Genomic DNA, 20,012 nt, shown 5'->3' on the forward strand with positions numbered 1-20,012 from the left:
CCCCCCCCCCCCCCCCCCCGCTTGACCCTTGTGTTGTCTTCCCGCCAACCTGGAAAATGTTGTTCTCGCGAGTCCAAATTCAAAATTATGGTCGTCTTTTTCGACCCTTTTGTGGTTTTTGTTTTTATCACTTTTTCAACATTTGTCGACTTTTTCTGAGGCTTTTTAGACATTTTTTGGGGTTTTTCCCATAGACCGTTAATATTAATAAGATACAGTCTATGGTTTTCCACAAACGTCTAAAAGCTTTTTTTTTTTTTTACTTGTCACTTTTCTGAAATTTTTCTTACTTTTGTCAACATTATTTGGAATTTGTTCACATTTTAGTCACTTTTACTGACATTTTTTTTTTTTTTTACACTTTTTTATTAAAGTTCTTTAACCACTTTTTTTTTCTACAAATGCTTAAAAATTGACAACAAAATACCAACATTTTATAACAGTAGTGAGCTGATTATTTATCTGACTTGTGAGGAGCGTTGTTGGGAACCATCCATGTTACTTTTTGGGAATTTTATTTTGAAAGAAACCCAAATTTCTGATACAGAAACATTTTACAAAGCGGTCAAATTTGAAGAAATTTTGTCAGCCCCATAGGAATAATTAAAATAAAAAAATATTTCAATGGTCAGACCATAGACTGAATGTATTAAAAAAACGGTCTATGGGTCAGACCATTCCAGACCAGTCCAGGAGGGGGCGGTAATGTACCTGAAGCCGTTTGCCAACTGCCAAAAGCCAAAGAAGAAGCCACTTGGGCATGCGCACTCCAAATATACATGGGCATGATCCTAACGTTGTGGAGTCGGTGAGTGTTTTGAACAGTAGACACAATATCACTTCATGTATAGCTAATTAGCTATCTTTTGGTCGTGTAACTAACCTCCGTAATATACTACATACGTAGCTGTGCGTTTTACTTCTAATTTGATCATTCCGCTTGGTTTAAATCCATCAATTACTAGCTGGTAACGTCGTAAGCTTAGCATTAGCATTATAGCAATCCATTCAGTAGGTAACGATAGCGTTGCGTTATGCTAACACACTGTAGCTAACTAGCTAGAGTTAGTAGAAATAATTAAATGGGATACATTGGTGTCACAGCGTGATAAAACCTCTTTTGACTTTGGTAAATTATCTGAAGTATTTCACAAAAATTTGGCTGAATAGCTGCTTTTACCCTTTTGCTAGTTAAGCTAGTTGGACAACAGTCCCCGTTAATACAAGTTAGCATTAGGAACATTAGCCAAGAAGGGACTGAGGATCCATTTTATTGTCTTTAAAACACGATATGCAACCAAGACTAGTCATGATGTATTTGTTCTATTCTCTTAGAATTAAAGGGGCACATACTTTACCTAATCTGCTGTTCAAACTCTGTATATGCACATGAAGACATGAACATATTATTATCTGAGCAATAATGTGTATTAATACAGTACAATACAATTAATGGTCTGTCAATGTTTACCTCAGTCCAGTAATGCATAGTACGGTAATAACAGTGTATACTATCTTTATTTACATCCATGACAACAGTGTGTGCTTTTTTTCCCCCTCAGATAATCAGGAAGGATCTACATTGAGTACCTGTCCAGTGTTAGCTGGATAAACAGGTGTGGGTGTCTGCGTGATTGAACCCCTCACCTTGCATAATGGATTTCCAGCACCGAGCTGGAGGGAAGACGGGGAGCGGGGGGGTGGCGTCCGCCTCTGAGAGTAACCGGGACAGGCGAGAGCGGTTACGTCAGCTCGCACTGGAGACCATCGACATAAACAAAGACCCCTACTTTATGAAGAATCATTTAGGATCATACGAGTGCAAACTTTGCTTGACACTTCATAACAATGAGGTGAGGCGGCACAAGATGACACTTTCCTAAGGTTACGTTATCTGAACTCGGTGTTATTTCTTGTTATCCAAGTATCTTGTTTGACTAACGGCTCTCCTCTGCATCACAGGGCAGCTACTTAGCTCACACACAAGGAAAGAAACATCAGACCAACTTGTAAGTACAATTTCTATTTGTTTATGTTGAGTTTTCGTTTATCTGTTTGTCATTTATTCTACCTCAGCTTCCCATAAAGGGAAGAGCGAGAGGGGAATAACATGCAACAAAGGGCTGCAGGTCGGAGTCAAACCTGGACCCACTGTGTCGAGGAGTAAACCTCTCCATACAGCATGGGCGCCCCCCTCTACCGACTGAGCTATCCGGGCGCCCTTGCATATACTTGACTTGTGTGTTCATCATCAGCTGCCCTGATTAACCGTTAAAAACTGTATATTTTGTTTGTTTCAGAGCGCGGAGAGCAGCCAAAGAGGCAAAAGAAGCTCCTGCTCAGCCAGCGCCCGCGAAAGTAAAAGTCGAGGTCAAGAAGTTTGTCAAAATTGGTCGACCGGGATACAAAGGTAAGCTGGCTGTGTGATTATGGATTTCTGTAGTCGTTACTAACTTTATGCTGATTGTGGTTACACTGCACACATATTGCATTTCAATATATGGTCCATGTCTTTTTCTCCTTTATAGTAACCAAACAGAGGGACCCAGAGACCGGACAGCAGTCCTTACTTTTCCAGGTTAGTGTGTATGGTGGGAATCCCACAGTAAAATCTGTTGATTTGAAGTTTTATTTTATTGTTTTGTGAAGATTCTTAAACAAAGCAAATTAACATTAAAGCTCCTTTAGGATAGACGCTGGCTTTTTTACTGTGTTCTAGTCTCACCCCTTACAGCTGAAAGAGCTGTAAACAGATGTTGTCCAGTTCCTCTGTCCCCATTCTCCAAAGGCTGGCTATATACTATACTTCCAAGAACCCTTTGCTCAGTCTGAAATTGCTGTCTAATACATCAGTTATTTTAGTAGTCGAGTATCCCACATTATTCGATCCACTAACAAGTACTTTTGCTTTAATTAAAGCATAATTGTACGTATACAAAAGAGAAAATAAGTCTGTTCTCTTAAAATGAACAACTAACCCAATCAGCTAAAGTTATGTTAGACTGGATGCTTTCTGCTGAAGTTCTGAAGCATTAAAAAAAGTGCTATTGTGGTACGCTAGTTGGGTTTTAAAATAGACATACTATGTAGAATTTTCTTGGCCCATCGGCCTATTTCTCTCTTCCTCCATTTTGCAATTGGCGTCGTGTTTTTCGCGTTATCTAGTCTGGCTTTCACCAGACCAAGCTCATTCTATTAAGATTGAACATTAGTCAGGGGAGTCTGTATTTTTTACTGCACAGTAGAGAGCTCAGACCAGTAGAGAAATCAGACAAACGATCCGGGTGACGTAGAGCCGGGTTGCTGTGCTTCGGTGGCCCCCATGTTGGATGTAAACAAAAAATTGCTTCCAGGTGGATAAGCCAGTTTGTGATTGGTCCCTGCACATTTTTTAACGGAAGCAGGATAGAAACATGTACTGGTTTCCAGCCTGGGCCGCGGGGCGAAATCGGAACTCACTATTAGTTCTTTTTTGGCATCTCTTCCTATTGGAGGACCCCACAAACTTGTTGTTCATAGCAGAGCAGATGTTAAGTTTGGCTTTTTGTTTTACACAGTTAGCGTCAGACATAACCAAACCAAAGTTGACACAGATTTGTTCCAGCTGGATAATTGAATTAAGCGGCTGAATACTAAAATAATCCCAGAAACAAAGCATCATCCCACGTTTCAACCAACAGAATTGCTTACCGCAGCATTAATGACTAACGATGGCTGATTTTAGTTGTCGTGGTTTGACTGTAAAGGACAAATCTATAACTATCTTTTTTTTTTTTAAATCTCTGTTCATCAGATTGACTACCCAGAGATCGCTGAAGGAATTGGGCCCAGGCATCGTTTCATGTCTGCCTACGAACAGCGCATCGAGCCCCCCGATCGGCGCTGGCAGTACCTGCTCCTGGCTGCTGAACCATATGAGACTATTGCCTTTAAGGTGAGTGGAAGCTCCACTTCTACTGTGATTTTTTATAATATTTTTCTCCTGGCTGTGATATAACATCAACATATTTGCCCATTTAGGTCCCGAGTAGAGAAATTGATAAAGCAGAAAATCGCTTCTGGACCCACTGGAACAGAGAAACTAAACAGGTACTGATCAGCTGATTAACCTTTGTTACCACAAAGCCAGTCCGGCTATTTTATCAGGAAAGTGGAAGTATTTGGTCCAACCACTCTTTCATGTTGTTTTTCCTCCTAGTTCTTCCTACAGTTCCACTTCAAAATGGAGAAAGCTGTTCCCCAGTCCAGCGGCCCCCCACCTCCTGCAGGTGTGAAGCGCCCTCCTCCTCTCATGAGTGGAGGTGGACCTCGCCCACCCAATGAATCTATGCACCCTCCTCCGCCAGGTGGGATGCCCCCTCTCCCACCTGGAGCTCCCGGTAACCCCCATATGCCCCGTCAGATGCCCATGCCCCCCATGCCAATGAGGCCGCCTCCGCCTGATGGTCTTATGTCTAATAATTGATCCCTATTAGCGTATTATCATTGCTTCCTTTCATGGTGTTTTCAATAATGTTTAACGTCTACATTTAGTAACTCTTTATACATTTGTCTGACAGCCCGTATGACCACACTGTTTTGTATAAATGCCTAATTTCGGGATATGGAGCTATGATTGAAAATGGCTCAACTTTTAAGATTCTGTTTTTGTAATTAAATTCCGTGGAGAAAAAAAACAGTTGCCCATCAAAGTCTGGGTTTTTACAAAAACCTCAAACACAGGGAGATGAATTGGTGTATCTGGGATTGTGTGGATGGGTCATAGCAGTAGAGAGGACCTTTTACGCGGGCTCTCTGAAACAGCTCTCATAACAACGTGTGGGTCAATTATTGATCTTGATAACCTCAATCCTTTGTTGGCCATCTTCAGTACCTACCAGCTACATGTAACTGACAGTTTACTGAGTTGACATGATTGATAAGCAGTTTATTAAAGCTGTTGTTGATCTTTCAACACTAAAGAAAATCAAGTGATCACATGGATATTTTGAAGGTCCCATGGCATGAAAAGTACACTTTATGAGTCTTGGATTTAATTTAATTTTGATTCTATCCCCCGCAGTGGCTGGAAATGGCAAAAGGTGTAAACCGAGGCTCTAGTGGCTGTGATTCTGCATCAAAGCTGAATTTTTGGAAAGACACTTCAGATACAGTATTAGGAGACCACTAAGGTCTATATAAAGAGACTTCAGATACAGTATTAGTGGACCACTAAGGTCTATATAAAAGAGACTTCAGATACAGTATTAGGGGACCACTAAGGTCTATATAAAAGAGACTTCAGATACAGTATTAGGGACCACTAAGGTCTATGTAAAAGAGACTTCAGATACAGTATTAGGGACCACTAAGGTCTATATAAAAGAGACTTCAGATACAGTATTAGGGGACCACTAATGTCTATATAAAAGAGACTTCAGATACAGTATTAGGGACCACTAAGGTCTATATAAAAGAGACTTCAGATACAGTATTGGGGACCACTAAGGTCTATATAAAAGAGACTTCAGATACAGTATTAGGGACCACTAAGGTCTATATAAAGAGACTTCAGATACAGTATTAGGGGACCATTAAGGTCTATATAAAAGAGACTTCATATACAGTATTAGGGGACCACTGAGGTCTATATAAAAGACTTCAGATACAGTATGAGGGGACCACTAAGGTCTATATAAAGAGACTTCAGATACAGTATTAGGGACCACTAAGGTCTATGTAAAAGCATCCATAGAGCACCACGTTATGGGACCTTTATATAATGCAGTACCTGTAAGTCTTTACAGATATCTCAAAGCAAATCTGTCTAGAAAAGCAACAATATCTGTAACACATTGAGGTCATCTAACTGAAAGCACACATTATTTTTCAGCTTTATGGTATTTGAAAGATTTGAAAGAAAAAAATCTTTCATTGAGTTTAATGTTTCCTCCTTTAATAAATGTTATCAAATCTATTCAGGTGAAACTTGTTAAGAAAATGCCATGGCCACAGCCACTGAAGGAAGAATGAACTCATCCCTTTTGAGTCTTTTTCTTCTCTTTCTTTTCCTCCAGCTTTTGATTCTTCTCTGGCTGGTCCTCTATTTCTTCATCCTCATCTTCCTCATCTGCTGCTTCTTTAGGTTCCTCCTTCGTATCTCTTTCTTTCTTGTCTTTGATTTCTTCGTCCCTGGCTTTCCTGGCCCTCCTGTCCTTTATTTTCCCTTGTTTTGGTTTCAAGAGTTTTTTGTCTGGCAGTGGCTTGTTTCTGAGACCTCTGCGTGTTGGTGCTGTCGCTCCCCTCTTTGGCTTCCCTCTTTTGACTTCTCCATCGTCATCATCATCGTCGTCATCCTCTTCATCATCAAGGTCTGGCAGCCACCAAAGCATGGCCTCCCAAAGAGTTGTCTCGGGCTAGAATGGGAATGACACATTAAGTATTTGACACAATACAAACCGTGGTACGTGGACAGCTGGATGATAAAAGATTTAAAAAGGTGAATCCCAGTTACTTGTGGATGTCTCTACCTGTGGTGGTTGTCCCCTGTGTCGCACTATGCCTGACCGTCTCACTCTCAGTTCGACTTCCTCGTCCTCCTGGACTCTCCCCTGACCACGCAGACCTTCTGTTAAAACAAAGACCACTGAGTCACAGCAGGCCATTTTCTAACTGTTGCAACTTTTGGTTTACTTGCCATGAAGCCTGTGAAAGCCTGAGGTGAGCACAAGGATGGTAATGGCCACAAACAGACAGCGGTTGAGGGTGACGTTCTCCCACGGTCTGTCAACCTGGCTCAGGTTTTGGATGGACACGGCTTTAGGAAATGCAAGACAGAGGAGGGGACACCTTTTGTTGTAATCCGGTGAAAGCAGACAGGAGTTGAGGAGAAAGATGGTAATGACTCACTTGTTCTGGTGAAGCTGGGTTCCCTGGGTAAAATCATGGGTTCTGCTCTTGGTTGCTGGGAAAATGGAGGCATTTCCTGTCGGAGGACAACATGTGGCTTATAAGAAAAGATGGATTAGGGATGTGAACATGGTAAAAATGTTGTTGTTTTTTTTACAACTAACCCCTCTGACTTTCCTTGTCACGTACATTTCTGAAACAGACAGATGGAGATTTACTGAGGGATGATATCACAAATCTTAGAAACCACAAACAACCATTCGCTCAATCTGGAATCCACATTCATTTGATGCATATTCATGCATTATGGTTGGCTGACGCTTGCTGCATTTTATTACCCTCTCATTTAGGTACAATGACATGCAGACAAAGCCGGTCTATCCCTGTTTTCCCTTATTTCTATGAAATGTTCCCACTATCAAAATTGGCCCTTTGTTTTCTCGCCCTATGTCCCCTCAAGGGTTTCCTGCCAAATAAGGCCCTGTGTGTCCCTCAGCCCTATGCTCCCTCATTTCTTTTAAATTTCCCCTACATCAAAATGACCCCTATGTTCCCTCAGCCCGCCGGTCATATTTGAGGTTTTGGATATGTGACATTGTATCCATTGCTGCAGTAACACTGATCATCTTGTTTTAGGGGTAAGGGCTGACGTAGTCTTGCATTGCCAGAGCCATCTCCACAGCGCTAGGGCTGAGGAAACATGTGGGATAGAAAAGTCGGGAGACCAAAGTCCTTAGGACTCATTCTCTGGAGTCTTTAAAAGACTACACAATTATTTCAGTCTGGACCAAAGTGCTGGCGATTTTTGACCAGATTATAGACTCTAAAGAGCTCTGCTTCACAAGTACTTTGTGTTTCTTTGGAGAGAGGGAGGCTGATTACACCCACCATCCATTCAGCACGTCTGAGCTGCATTGTGAGGGTGTTACCTTTAACCAGGAGTCATATTTCAGTCGCTCTCTGTGCTGCTGCTCCCAAGTATTTATAGAGTTGTACAACATATGCACAATGGATGAAGGCTTTTATGTACAGGCATTACAGATTCTGTGTGCGTGTGGGTGTTTGTATGTCGCCACCTGGTCTGCAGATCTGTCGAGCAGGCTTAAGTGGAGGAGGATCTGCTCTTGGTGGCCCTAACTCCTCTTCAAATGTGTCATAGCTTTCTTCCATACCTTCCCTGAGAGACAGAGAGGGAAGAAGATGGATGTGGCTGAGTTGGTTTAAAAACGATTCAGCAGATTCAGACGTGTGTGTTACACAAAGCTTTGCATATGAATCTGGCTGCAGTCAGAGGCCACTTCAGACTGGTGGTGTTTTTAAAAGTGTTTTTCTTGCCTGTTTTTACCTTCCAGAAACAAGATGATTCAAAGGATCTCAATGTCTTTACAGCTGTTCTTATTAGTATTCGTGACGTTGTAAAAGTTATTTCCATTGTCTCATCAGTGTTCCACATTGGCTGCACAAAATGATTTTAGTAAAAGGCCAACTTCTCTAGTTTGTGAATAAAATTGAAGCAGTTTCTTGACCTTCACATTTACACATGAATGCTGTGAGGCCCTGATGTCCGACATGACATTTCTACACAGACATTGAGCTAATGTCCTAGCTGCTCTATAAATAGATGAAGCAAAGCCACTAGAGAGACAGATGGATACACACTGCCTACAAATACACAAAAAAATAAAGGGCTGATGTTACCATTATACCCCAGGCTAGCCGGTCCCCCGCGATGAAGCCCAACCTTTGAACCTGATTGAAGTCAACCTGATTGACTTACCTGCCTGGACATTGGGGGTCCCCCTGGGCAGCGTCTGGGAACCTTTGTCACAGAGCCTGTTGTTCCCCCGCAGAGATGGCAGAAGAGTCACGCTCTGAACTCTGACAGCCAAGCACAGGTGGCAGAGAATGAAAAAACAAAAAAAGAATTGAATGTCAGTCACACGTGTTGACCGAGGGAGGGTGACATTAACATGTGCCATCCAGTTTAAATCCAAAGAGAAGGCTGAGATGGTAAGAAAGACCCACACCTTATACCAGGTTTTGGAATAATCATATAAAAATGTTCATCTTATCTGGTATCAGTCCCATAGATTTTGAGCAACTAGGACAGCATCCCTAAAAATAAGAATGGTAAAAACTTGTTTTGTGTTTTGGAAATAGATAGAAAGATCAAATTGAGTTTCTTATGGTTAAGATATTATTTTAAGATGCTTTCACAGTTTTTGGCGTGAAGATGTGGCCATTATTATGGACACTTTTACTTATCTCACCAGCAGAGAGTGCCACCGTACTTAAAAGATGTTTCAGTGCAGCTTCACACATGAAGTCTGTAGTCTGTCACACAGATTTATTGAAGGGCTGACATCTCCTTTTTAGGAGTTAACCGTCAGCTGCACCCTCATCAAACACTTTAGACAGGCACGACCATTTTGTTAATCAAATTACAACCGTTATGTTGCCTTAGTGCAATCCTACCAACAGAATAAGACAAATGGTCATTCTCATACTGCATGTGTGTGTGTGTCCGAGGCGGTGTAAGCAGATGTGAAGATGATTGGGTTTTATCAGGGTGAGGTGGTTGCAGGCCACCTTTATGTGGGAGGGGAGGTGTTGGTAAACAGACTTGTGAACGGGTTGCACAAGTGATGTCGATGACTCATACCTTTGCTGGTACTCTGCCCAATTCCAGCTGAATCCCACATTGCTGTACACGTCAGCAATCATTTTGTAGTGGACATAAGCTCTGTAACCTGTTGCCGTGGGCAGACTGACCAAGAGAAGGCCGGGATCTCAAATGGGACACCCAGCGCTACATCACATGACGTAATGTCCAAAAACTGCCACAACCAATCTCTTTTCAGTTGTGGTGCTTTTTTTTAAATGGGTCCAGAATGAAATATAACAACTAATGCATGCTCTTGAGGGGAATTATTTTTCTTTTTAAATTATAGAGCCTACTCTATCTGTAAAGTGTCCTGACATAACTCCTGTTATGATTTGACAGCATACATTTAATAGAACTGATTGATTGCCATGAGATTTGGTTGATGTTTGTTACTACTGCTGAGTACTACAAAGTTTACTATATGGTATGCATGTTGTGCTGTAGGTTCTCCTATTACAGTATACAGGACACACACTGAATATTGTAGTGGCATCATGTCTTCATTTAGTGTTATTCTTGGTTATAATGAGCTCGTCTGCAGACTTAATGACACACTCTCACCTCCCTGATCTGTCACTGCTGAAGTCCCAAGGATACAGCCCATATCTCTAAAATCAATTAGCTCCTTCAAATTATAAACTGAGCCTTTAGATTTTTGTTATTAATGTCAATTAGTAATCTGAGCTTTTTTCTATTTTATTCTCAGCACATGTCAAGGTAAAAAGGTGAAACTCTGCTCTCTGAAAATCTTAAAGCATCTACAAGGAACATTCATTTTGCCATTACATAAAACTATTACTATTACTTCTTTTTGCAGGATGCATGGCGATAAGGTAATGTTAATAACTGAAAAATGACAATGGTGGAATACCTAGGATGAAGAGGGCCGATTCAGGATTGGTTTAAATCCTTTCAAATCCTGCAACCATCTCCATCTGTTGAATCTGTTGACATGTGTTTATACCTGTGTTCAATCCCTGTCCCTTTTAGCTTAGGTACAAACCCATATCTCATTCACCGGTACTGATCCTTCCTCGCTAACAGGCAGCAGATGGCCAGGGTCAATAACACGTATTCCCCCATGGTCACAACCAGCTGCGCTGCCCCACGAGGACGTGTTAGCTCTCCTCTGCTCTTCACACTCTATGCCAACGGCTGTGTTACCCGTGCACCCAAACAACATGTCATCAAATTTTGTGATGATACTGCAGTGGTGGCTCGGATGAAGGAGGGCGAGGGGGCTGACCTCTGGAAACAGTGAATAATCTGGTTGGTAAAATGGTGAGGCAAGCCAAGGCAGCTTCATTTGTACAGCACATTTAAGCAACAAGGCAATTGAAAGTGCTTTACATCAAAACAGTTGAAAAGAAATTAAACATCAAAGAAATGAACAACCATTTAAAGAAAGGCAACATCAAAAAGAAAGGTCGTCAGCTTTGATTTAAAAGAACTGAGATTAGCAGCGGATCTGCAGGTTTCCAGAGGTTGTTCCAGATATGAGGAGCATAGAAACTGAACGCTGCGTCCCCCTGTTAAGTTCTGCCTTTGGGGACCAATAGCAGACCTGTCCTAGTTGACATGAGAGGTCTGGGGGGGTTATAGTGTAGTAGAAGATCAGAAATGTATTTTGGCCCTAAACGGTTTAGTGATTGGAAACTAGCAAAAGTACTTTGAAGTGAATTCTTTGAGGCACAGGAAGCCAGTGTAAAGACTTCAGAATGTTATGAGTGATGTGATCCACTCTCTTGGTCTTAGTGAGGACTCGAGCACCAGCATTCTGAATCAATTGTGTCATTACCACGCGATTTACTGTCACACAGTAGAGGAATCACCGCATAGTCCAGGGTAAGCTCGCAGACAGTTTGGATTTACCTTAGCTGTTTAGGTTTAATTACTAAGGTTAATTAGCATTTTGGTGAGCAATAATTAACCTGTGTCTATGCTATCTCCTAACATATACCTACGCTCTCCGTCTCTGCTGATTGGGAATGATTGAGATTTCTCTTGCACAGCTACCAGAAGACTTACAGCTTTCACGCCACATCTACAGCAACGGGATCTGTTGGTCCATTTCTTTAACTGACTATAGTAAATATTTCTTCTGAATCAACACAGGAGGGCAAAGAAGTGATAGTTCCCTCGCATTTTCATATATATATTTATGGCTATTTAAGACCACTCTTGCAGGGCAACCCCCCCCCCCCCCCCCTCATATTAACTAATTATCTATATATGTTTTTAGCATTTTGTCTTTAGGTTGTTGTGTTGTAATTGTGCTTGACGGTGTTTTAAGCCCCCAGCGTCTCCTTCCAGGCAGCGCTGCGACGGTACTTCAAGGCACCTAACCATAACCATAACCATAACCATAACCATAACCATTGCCTAATCGACTTCAAGGGAGCCATGCGACGTTGACTTAAAGGCACCTAACCCTAACCTTAACCCTAACCATTGCTTAATAAGAAAAACTGTAATTTATGTAAATCAATCTATCTACCCATTTATCTATCTATCTATATCTCGCTGAAAGTCTTATTTGCTTAAGTAGGTCATATAGAGGCGTCAGTATCAAATTGAGACTGTTTCATAACCAGTTACAAACTCCTTCTAGCTACTTTAAAGAATGTTTCAATGACAACACAGGCCCCATGTGGACATGCCATGTAAGGTGAGCAAACATGCTCGCGGACATCTACGTTCCAAATTCAGTCACTGGAGAAATCCGTGCTGTCCCCTTTTTGTCCTTACCAAAAGTGTGAGCTAGTCTACGGTGCTCTATGCCCTCGTACACTGAGTATGGTGGAGCTTGAAACAACATTGACACAAACAAGTTTGAATGATTTACGGGGACTTTTTAATTTAATTATTGTCTGCAGTCACTGTAAAGGCAAACGTGTCTCTATAAAGCTAACGCTGACAGGTGATGTATCCATAGCTGTAGACCTGAGACTTTGACTTCAGCCAGACCATAACTGGCCTCAAACAAACCCGCTTCTTCGATCCTGTAAGTGTCAAAAACCTCCACACCGCACACCTTTCTAACGTCAGGAGGGGAGAAAGTATGCGGGATGTAAATGTCTCTCTCAGGCTCACCTGTTCCACTCTACTTCTTCTACTTTTCATGTGTACACCTGAGCTAAACATCATGAAAGCTTTTGAGGAAAATGTGTGCACCTTTTTATTCCCAGCTGTACAATTCATCAAATCTCCCCCGTCTCTTTGACGACAGGCTTTTTGTCCCACTTGTGGGTGTGGTCATTTGCAACAGCTGTAAGGTAATTTTTTCCTTTCTGCCTCAGTACTAAACTGGTTTAAATCCTACTTAAAGAATAGGGACTACTTTGTGTCAGTAGGTAATTATGCATCTGAGCACACAATTATGATGTGCGAAGTTCCCCAAGGTTCCATTCTGGGGCCTCTTCTGTAATAAATCTACATGTTTCCACTGGCTCAGATTATGGAAAACAAAATGAGTTACCATAGTTATGCAGAGGACAGACACATTTACATAACCTTATCACCAGGGTACTAAAGTCCAATTCAAAAGCTGACTAAGTGCATCAAACAAATTAAGAGGTCTGCTCTCTGTCCCTAGAGTCAGAGCTAACAGATGTTTTTAATGAATTTTACACCCCTAAAAGGGGCATGTCGTGTGATTTTGGTGTGGTAAAATCAGGAACAAATACTGAAGTAAGTAACACTGAATCAAACAGGCCTTGCATGTCTACACACCTTCCATATTTAACCATGAGGCCTACTGACTTGGTGTCAATTATGTAGCTATGTCAAAATATTGTTTATTACTTGGTCTTGCGAAATTTGACAAAGCCTTTTTTTAGCCTTTTCTGGGGCTCTCAGTTGCATGAAGTTTTTCTCTTTTGTCACACATAAATCTGTGAATATGCATGCATAGTAGCTGTTATGATTTTAGTTTCTTTAACTCCCCCATTTTGTGTTGGCTTTAAATTTAAGAATGAAAGTTCATTCTTGGCCTTGGACATAGCAGTTCAATAAAACAAGTTCTATAACTTTGACTGCTGGGTAAAAACTATGGGCCTTGTTTTGAAGTTGTTTTGTAATAGTATTTATACAGCTTTGAAAGAAAAAAAACAGAAGGCCCTGACTGAAAGCCTATGGTGCCCCTGTATAATACTGCTTATGTGCCTGCTGATAGCTACATATCAAGCTATAATAAGATAACAACGACACTATCGGCACATCGCTATGACGATGCAGATGAAACTTGTCCTTTATTGTCCCTTCGCCCCGTTGCGAGACTCTTTTTGAGACATGTCTCGCTGTTTGAGCGCCTTCCATTGACTTCGGAGGACGTCCCACGGCTTGTCCTAACCTTTGTCGGCCATTTCCTTTAGGAGTTTCTGATAACTTAAATTCAAAAGTCTCTCGTCTCTTTGTCCGTCCACTTCCATCTGTCTTTGTTGAGACCCTCCATGTGTGCAGACAGAGAGGAATTACTGGGCAGAAATGAAATAAGACTTCTTCTTCGTATTGTGTCCGGTTGCAACCATAAAGTGATCTAAAACTTAATTGCATTTCATTATTTATTTGGCAAATAACGCTTCCATTAGCGTTTATAAGCCGTGTGAAGCGATCAAGATAAAATCCCATGAGACCGTTAATATCTTTTGAGGTGACATTTATGAAATTCCATTGGATTTTACTGTTTCCATAAGGCCTTTTTCATTCGATTACACTTAATTTGGATAAACACATGTGGAGGGAAACATTGCTACTGTTTTGGACACTTTTTGGCGTTGAACTTGCATTAAACTTCACTACTTGAGTCGTGCATTGTGGGTTCAACTCTCTGTGAGCAGCTGCCACCATGAGAGCGAGTTAAGTGCGACCGAACCAGCACTTCCTGTGTGTTAAACATGCGCCCTGTCAGATGTGCTGACAGTGTAAAACCTGTATTTGAAGATGAATGACACTGGATCCTCAAGAAAATAGTCACATGTCTCAGTGCTGCTCGCCTTTCACTTTGAATCTCAAACCAGAGCCTTCATGTTCTCTTGGACTCGCTGTGGGACTCTTCAGGCAGCTCGCTCAGCCTTTGATCTTTTGGGGGACCACAACACGTAACTGACCGGATCATGAGTGCGTGTCCTGCCAAGATCACTTGGGGGGCGCTCTGCTGTAATCTGGACTGTATAAAGTCCAGATCTGGATAAATGTTCCAATGTATGAATGTATTCAGGTGGGAGGCAGAGGTGTAACGTCCAGAGACATACCTCTCAGAGAAAGGAGCTGGAGTAAGACGCTGGCCCAAAGGAATGCTGGGACATTGGATTGGATGGTCTGAGAAGAAGATTAGGTGAAAGATTTTTATCATGTGCAGGCTATGCATTTTACCCTATTGATCTTTTTCTCCCTATATCTTGGAGACGGAGTGAAGATGTGAAGCAAAGAGTAATTGGTGAGAGATATTGGATTTCTTAAAAGAACCCGGGAAATCCAATTGATAGTTTGACTTTGAACATTAAGTTAAACTTTATTATATCCATGCTACAGAGACCATTGCTTATTTTACGTAGCCTAACTTTGATGCCAAGGTGTTATGATACTGCTACCTTCTGTTTTAGCCTGCCACACGTTATCTTTAATCATTTATCATATATATATCCTTCTCTATGGTTTGGTTTTCGCCTTCAAAGCTTTGTTTCTCATTGTTCATTCATTGTTGTTTGACTGACAAATTGTTTGACTGAAAAATTAACCCCTTTACTTTCACAGTCAAACACCCCCACCCCCTCCTCTCTGTCTCTTCTTGTGTCTGTAGGCCATTTTTATTAATAGGGTAATTTGCCCTGAGATTGTACTGCAGTCTCCCGGGTGCTGTGTGTATTAATTACCATCTATTCATCTGAGGCTGTTCAGCCTTTCAGCGTGTTCCAGAGCAATGGTTCCAGGCCAGTGCTTTGCAGCTTCTGTCACAACCTTAATGGGCCAACAGAAGCGTGTGTGCCTGTGGAGACCGGTAATGTGAAACGCTAATGTGCTGATCTAGAGTGATATATTGCTGCTGCTCGCCGATGACCATGTGAGTCTGGACGTGTACAATTTGGAGCTTCGATCACGTGATATCACCTTCCACCTCCTCCCAGTCCATGCTCGTGCATGTGGGAACAGCGGCCTGTATTATAGACATTCAAGTCATTAGGAATTTTTCAAACTGCTGGTCACTTTCATTCGCCATTAGTGAGATGAACAGATGGACAGAGACAGATGACAAAAAAGAGCAGGAGAGACTTTTGTTTTGGGGAATTACTTGATGTGAGCACTGAACTAGACTCAATTTGCACTCTGATTCCACTAACACCGCTCCTTTGTCAGGTACATGCACATAAGAGCTTTGATGTGTACATTTAATGGGAAAACCCAAGCCTCAATGCCTATGCTCTCCTATCTTCTCTGACATTCACCAAACAGCACAGTTAATCATCTCCCTTGCAGAATCCAAGCTCAGTTTAATCTTGCTGTAAAAAGTTGCTTCCCAGTTGCTCATTTACTCATCCATCGGCCTCCATCCATCCATCCATCTTCATCCGCTTATCCAATATTGGGTCGAGGGGGCCGGAGCTCCAGCAGGGGACCCCATACATCCCTTCCATCGGCCTTCTCTGCCTAATCAAGGAGCCTACGTGCTCTTAGTTTCTCTCTGCCTGTCTGGGTCATCAGTGGTAATGTTCAACCTCTGCAGAATATTATCTTCTATGGCTTAATGTTCAATATTTAAGCAGTGGAAGGGAAGATATGACAAAATACCATGCACAAGTTGCCGTCTTCTCACTCGACCTAAATGTTTTACTCAGGTAAGAGTAAAATTACTTTAACTTTAATCCTCGTGTTGTCTTCCCATCAACTGGTAACTTTAGTGTTTTTTGGGGCCAAAATGTCAACATTTTGGTATTTTTTTCAACAATTGTCCCCAATTTTTTGTCAGTTTCTTTTGGAGATTTTTTTTGTCATTTTTTCCACAGATGTTATGTCACATTTTTTTGTCACTTTTTTCTAACATGTTTTTTCCAATTTCATTTTTTTGTGACTTTTTCCGTGTTTAAAAAAAACGATTTATTTTTTTGTTTATTTTTCCAGTGCTTTTGAAGCTTTTTCCAACATATGTCACTTTTTTAAACTGGGTCGAAATGTCAACATTTTGATATTTCTTTCTACACATTTTTTTTTTTAATTTTTTGTCACTTTTGTTCTGTTTTTGTAGATTTCTTAAATTTTTTTCATCAATTTTTCCAATTTTTGGTTTTTTTGTTGGGTCATTTAAAAAAAAAAAGCGTTTGAAAAATAGATGTTTTTGTTGATTTTTTATTTTATTTTTCGTGCGCTTTTGAAGCTTTTTCCAACATTTGTCACTTTTTTCAACATTCTTTGGTCATAGTCCTGATATAGAATTATTTTGTAAACGGGTCCAACTTGACCCGAGGACAACATATTCAAGTAAATGTGAAAAGTACGTTGTGTAAAATGTTTAGTTAATCCTATTGATGGTGTTTTTTGGGGGCGGAGAAACACAGGGAATACATTTTGTAGGAGACAAAAGGCTTTGGTGACTCATTCCTGTTTTCATTTTCTACTCTGATTAGTATTCACATCTGCTGCAGCTTCATTTGTGATCTCAATTATAATGTGTTTTTCACAGTCTTGCAAGCTGATATTGAAACAACATCGCTACCATTTTCTTTTCTTTTCCAGAGCTATTTTACCGGCCGTGCCCCCTCGACGCCTCTCTTTCCCTCTGCCGTGTTTGTGTGCGAGCAGCCTTTCAACCAGCCCCTGGTTTTCAACTGATTGTAGATAATTACAGCTATTTGACTGCAGCTTTTACAGCCAGTGCTTTTCTGAAGGCACTTACAGAGGGAGAACATGCCAAGCAGAGGCCCTTAACTGTCTCTGTGGATAAATACAGACAAAATGGGAGAGGAAAAATGAATCATATATCTGACGGATCCTGGTGCTATGTGATATTTCACACATAAAGCTATCCTTTGTTCTGTCTAAAAGTCAACATTTAAACAAAACTATGCTTCATTATAATCATCCGAAACATGAGTAATATGTCCCTTTTTTCAAGCAGGAATGTCACAAAATGTCATTTAAAGTCTTTTGAAATGTAACAAAAAATATCTGCACTTTAGATATTAAGGAATTAAGAAAAACTCTTGGTGTCAGTTTCAGTGGATATTGAGTTCTTTCTCTCTGCAGCTTTGCAGAGACTGACCCGTACGCTCTCATATTATGAGACTAATCCTGATTTGAAGGAATGTAATTGTTCTCGAGCTGTCGTACATCAGCTATGCCTCTCAGCTCAGTGCTATATCCAGAACAGTAGCAATGAGTCAGAGTCTTTATGATGACAGCGCTCCTCTCGAGCTCCCTTTCTTTCTCTCAATGCCTGCGTGAAACTTGTTCCTCATCCCCTTCTTTTTCTTTTCTGTCCCCATTGTCTTCTGCGTCTCTTTCTCCCGCCCTCTTCCGCCGCCTTGCTGCTTACATAAGCTGCGCCGTGTGCAGTGACAGCGGAGACTTGAGCACCCATCACGGCCCTCTCTCAACAGAAACCCCACTTTCTCTCTGTCAGGGGGAGCCATGACAGCTAAACACATGACCGCAGGCAAAAGTGGATACTAGCAAGAGAGATCAAAGCAGAAAAAGACACACACACACAAACACATGGATGTTCTCTCTCCCACACCCACTCCTCATCCCAGACTCTCACTTGACATACTGTAAATAAGGAATATTACTCTCAAAGGGGACCCAAAAGTAAGTTAAAATCAAGAATTTGTTGTTTAAATCTTTTATGATATGATTAGATTCAGTTTATTTATTGCAGACGTTGTCCCATGATGAAAGTAGAAAGCAAAAGAGGGACATGGAGCCCCATCTCCTCTGCAAATGCTAGTCTGAGTTTAAAGAAAAACTAAATGGTTACAAACCCATCGCAAGCAAAGCATCAAATCTGAAAAAAAGAAGAGTTTTGCATAACTTTACTGGAATTTGAGCGGCTTAAATACAGCAGTATTGCGGACATCTTCTCTGCAGCTTCCCATGGCTCCAGGCCTTTCTTAGTCTTTCATTTTTTCTTACATTTACATGACTTTGATCAATTTGTTACTGCAACTCACTGCAAAAACAGACTTAAGCAAAATACATCTCAGTTCTCAAGTCATTACGCCGCAATTACATGACATCCATTCGCCATAGCAACTTCCAAAACTCAACAGGATGTCAAAAAAAATTGGAAGAACTTCTCCAAAAAAAACAACAGTGATTTCTTTTTTTTTTATATACTAATCATAAGTACAATATCAGTCTGGTCAAACAGAGGACATTTCCAGGATAATTGGCATCTTCCTTCTCTGTGTGTTGCCGTTTTTAACCTTCAAGGTAACAAGCTGCAAGCTGAAAATGGCAAGTTTTGAAGAAAATTTGAGTCGTGCAAGAAGACAGGTCTGCATGGTTCTTTTGGGGATTGATTGTAAAGATTTACTGTGTAACTGGAACGTTTGGGGCCGCTTGGTGGGGATTGCTGTGAGGAAAGTACTAACGGCAATATACTGGTGAGAGCAAATGTTCTTCAACCATGTACCCAACTAATTTAAAGCGTCCATATCCTGCTCATTTTCAGGTTCATAATTGTAGTTTGAAGTTGTACCAGGATAGGTTTACATGGTTTCATTTAAAAAAAAACAACAACATATTTTTGTTGTACTGCACATTGCTGCAGATCCTGTTTTACAGAGAGAGACATCTCACTTGTTTTAGCTCCAGAGTGAGACATCTCACTTCTATACTATCTTTGTTGGGAGCTGCACATGCTCAGTAGCTCGGTAAGATCCCATCAGCAAGATAACTCTTTCTCCAGCTTTGGTCTGTCCAAGGCAGGATCAGCTGGGAGACTTCTTCTAGACGAGGGACACTCATGGAATACCTGCACAACAGGGACAGGAAGTAGAACAGGGACAGGAAGTAGTTCTTTTGGAGATTAAAGTCAACTAGTGGCTGTTGGAGCTGTGTTCTCCATTGAGAACGAGTTAGCATGCTACGGTTAGCCACCTCGTCTCTAGTGACGTAGAAAGCCATGCAGCTGTTGAACAGCTCACCCGGAGACTGAAGACAGAGGACATTCAGAAACCGGGTCTCACTCAAAACACCATGGATATTTTTTTTCCAAAGTTTGTATGCATGGAAGCACCATGCATAAATTTTTTTCAATATAGGCACTTTAAATGGCTCATATTACTTGTCTGAGTAGCTTACGTCATTTAATATTGTATTTGGTGTTCTCTTTTCCTTCCTGAGACTATTTTGCACTGCGTCCAGGGCTTAGCACCGCCCAAGACGCTTGTGATTGGTTTAGAGAAATGCAAACAACATTTGAGAGCATTTTTTCTGCTATTCCACAACACATGAAGTAGCCAGA

At 41.2% G+C, this 20,012-nt stretch overlaps 2 protein-coding genes and 1 long non-coding RNA gene across 3 annotated transcripts; 1 reads left to right on the top strand and 2 right to left on the bottom strand.

Annotated features, from left to right (window-relative positions):
- Positions 1-666: 666 nt before the first annotated feature.
- Positions 667-4,676, top strand: sf3a2 (splicing factor 3a, subunit 2). The gene is made up of 8 exons (XM_034887875.1): positions 667-808; positions 1,563-1,853; positions 1,963-2,009; positions 2,301-2,410; positions 2,529-2,578; positions 3,794-3,934; positions 4,021-4,089; positions 4,199-4,676. The coding sequence occupies exons 2-8, from the start codon at positions 1,656-1,658 to the stop codon at positions 4,463-4,465; spliced, it is 882 nt and encodes a 293-aa protein (XP_034743766.1). The 5' UTR covers positions 667-808; positions 1,563-1,655; the 3' UTR covers positions 4,466-4,676.
- Positions 4,677-5,877: 1,201 nt separating this feature from the next.
- LOC117954248 (nucleolin) lies at positions 5,878-6,806 on the bottom strand. The gene is made up of 3 exons (XM_034887878.1): positions 6,677-6,806; positions 6,510-6,607; positions 5,878-6,395 (listed from the first exon to the last, which is right to left on the bottom strand). The coding sequence occupies exon 3, from the start codon at positions 6,369-6,371 to the stop codon at positions 6,015-6,017; it is 357 nt and encodes a 118-aa protein (XP_034743769.1). The 5' UTR covers positions 6,372-6,395; positions 6,510-6,607; positions 6,677-6,806; the 3' UTR covers positions 5,878-6,014.
- Positions 6,807-6,872: 66 nt separating this feature from the next.
- LOC117954250 lies at positions 6,873-8,778 on the bottom strand. Its single transcript, XR_004658782.1, has 4 exons — positions 8,666-8,778; positions 7,965-8,065; positions 7,053-7,081; positions 6,873-6,964 (listed from the first exon to the last, which is right to left on the bottom strand). It is a non-coding gene; the product is annotated as an uncharacterized LOC117954250 (long non-coding RNA).
- Between the last annotated feature and the right edge of the window lie 11,234 nt (positions 8,779-20,012).

The sequence above is a fragment of the Etheostoma cragini genome, chromosome 12, assembly GCF_013103735.1.
Source record: "Etheostoma cragini isolate CJK2018 chromosome 12, CSU_Ecrag_1.0, whole genome shotgun sequence".
Classification (NCBI taxonomy): Eukaryota; Metazoa; Chordata; class Actinopteri; order Perciformes; family Percidae; genus Etheostoma; species Etheostoma cragini.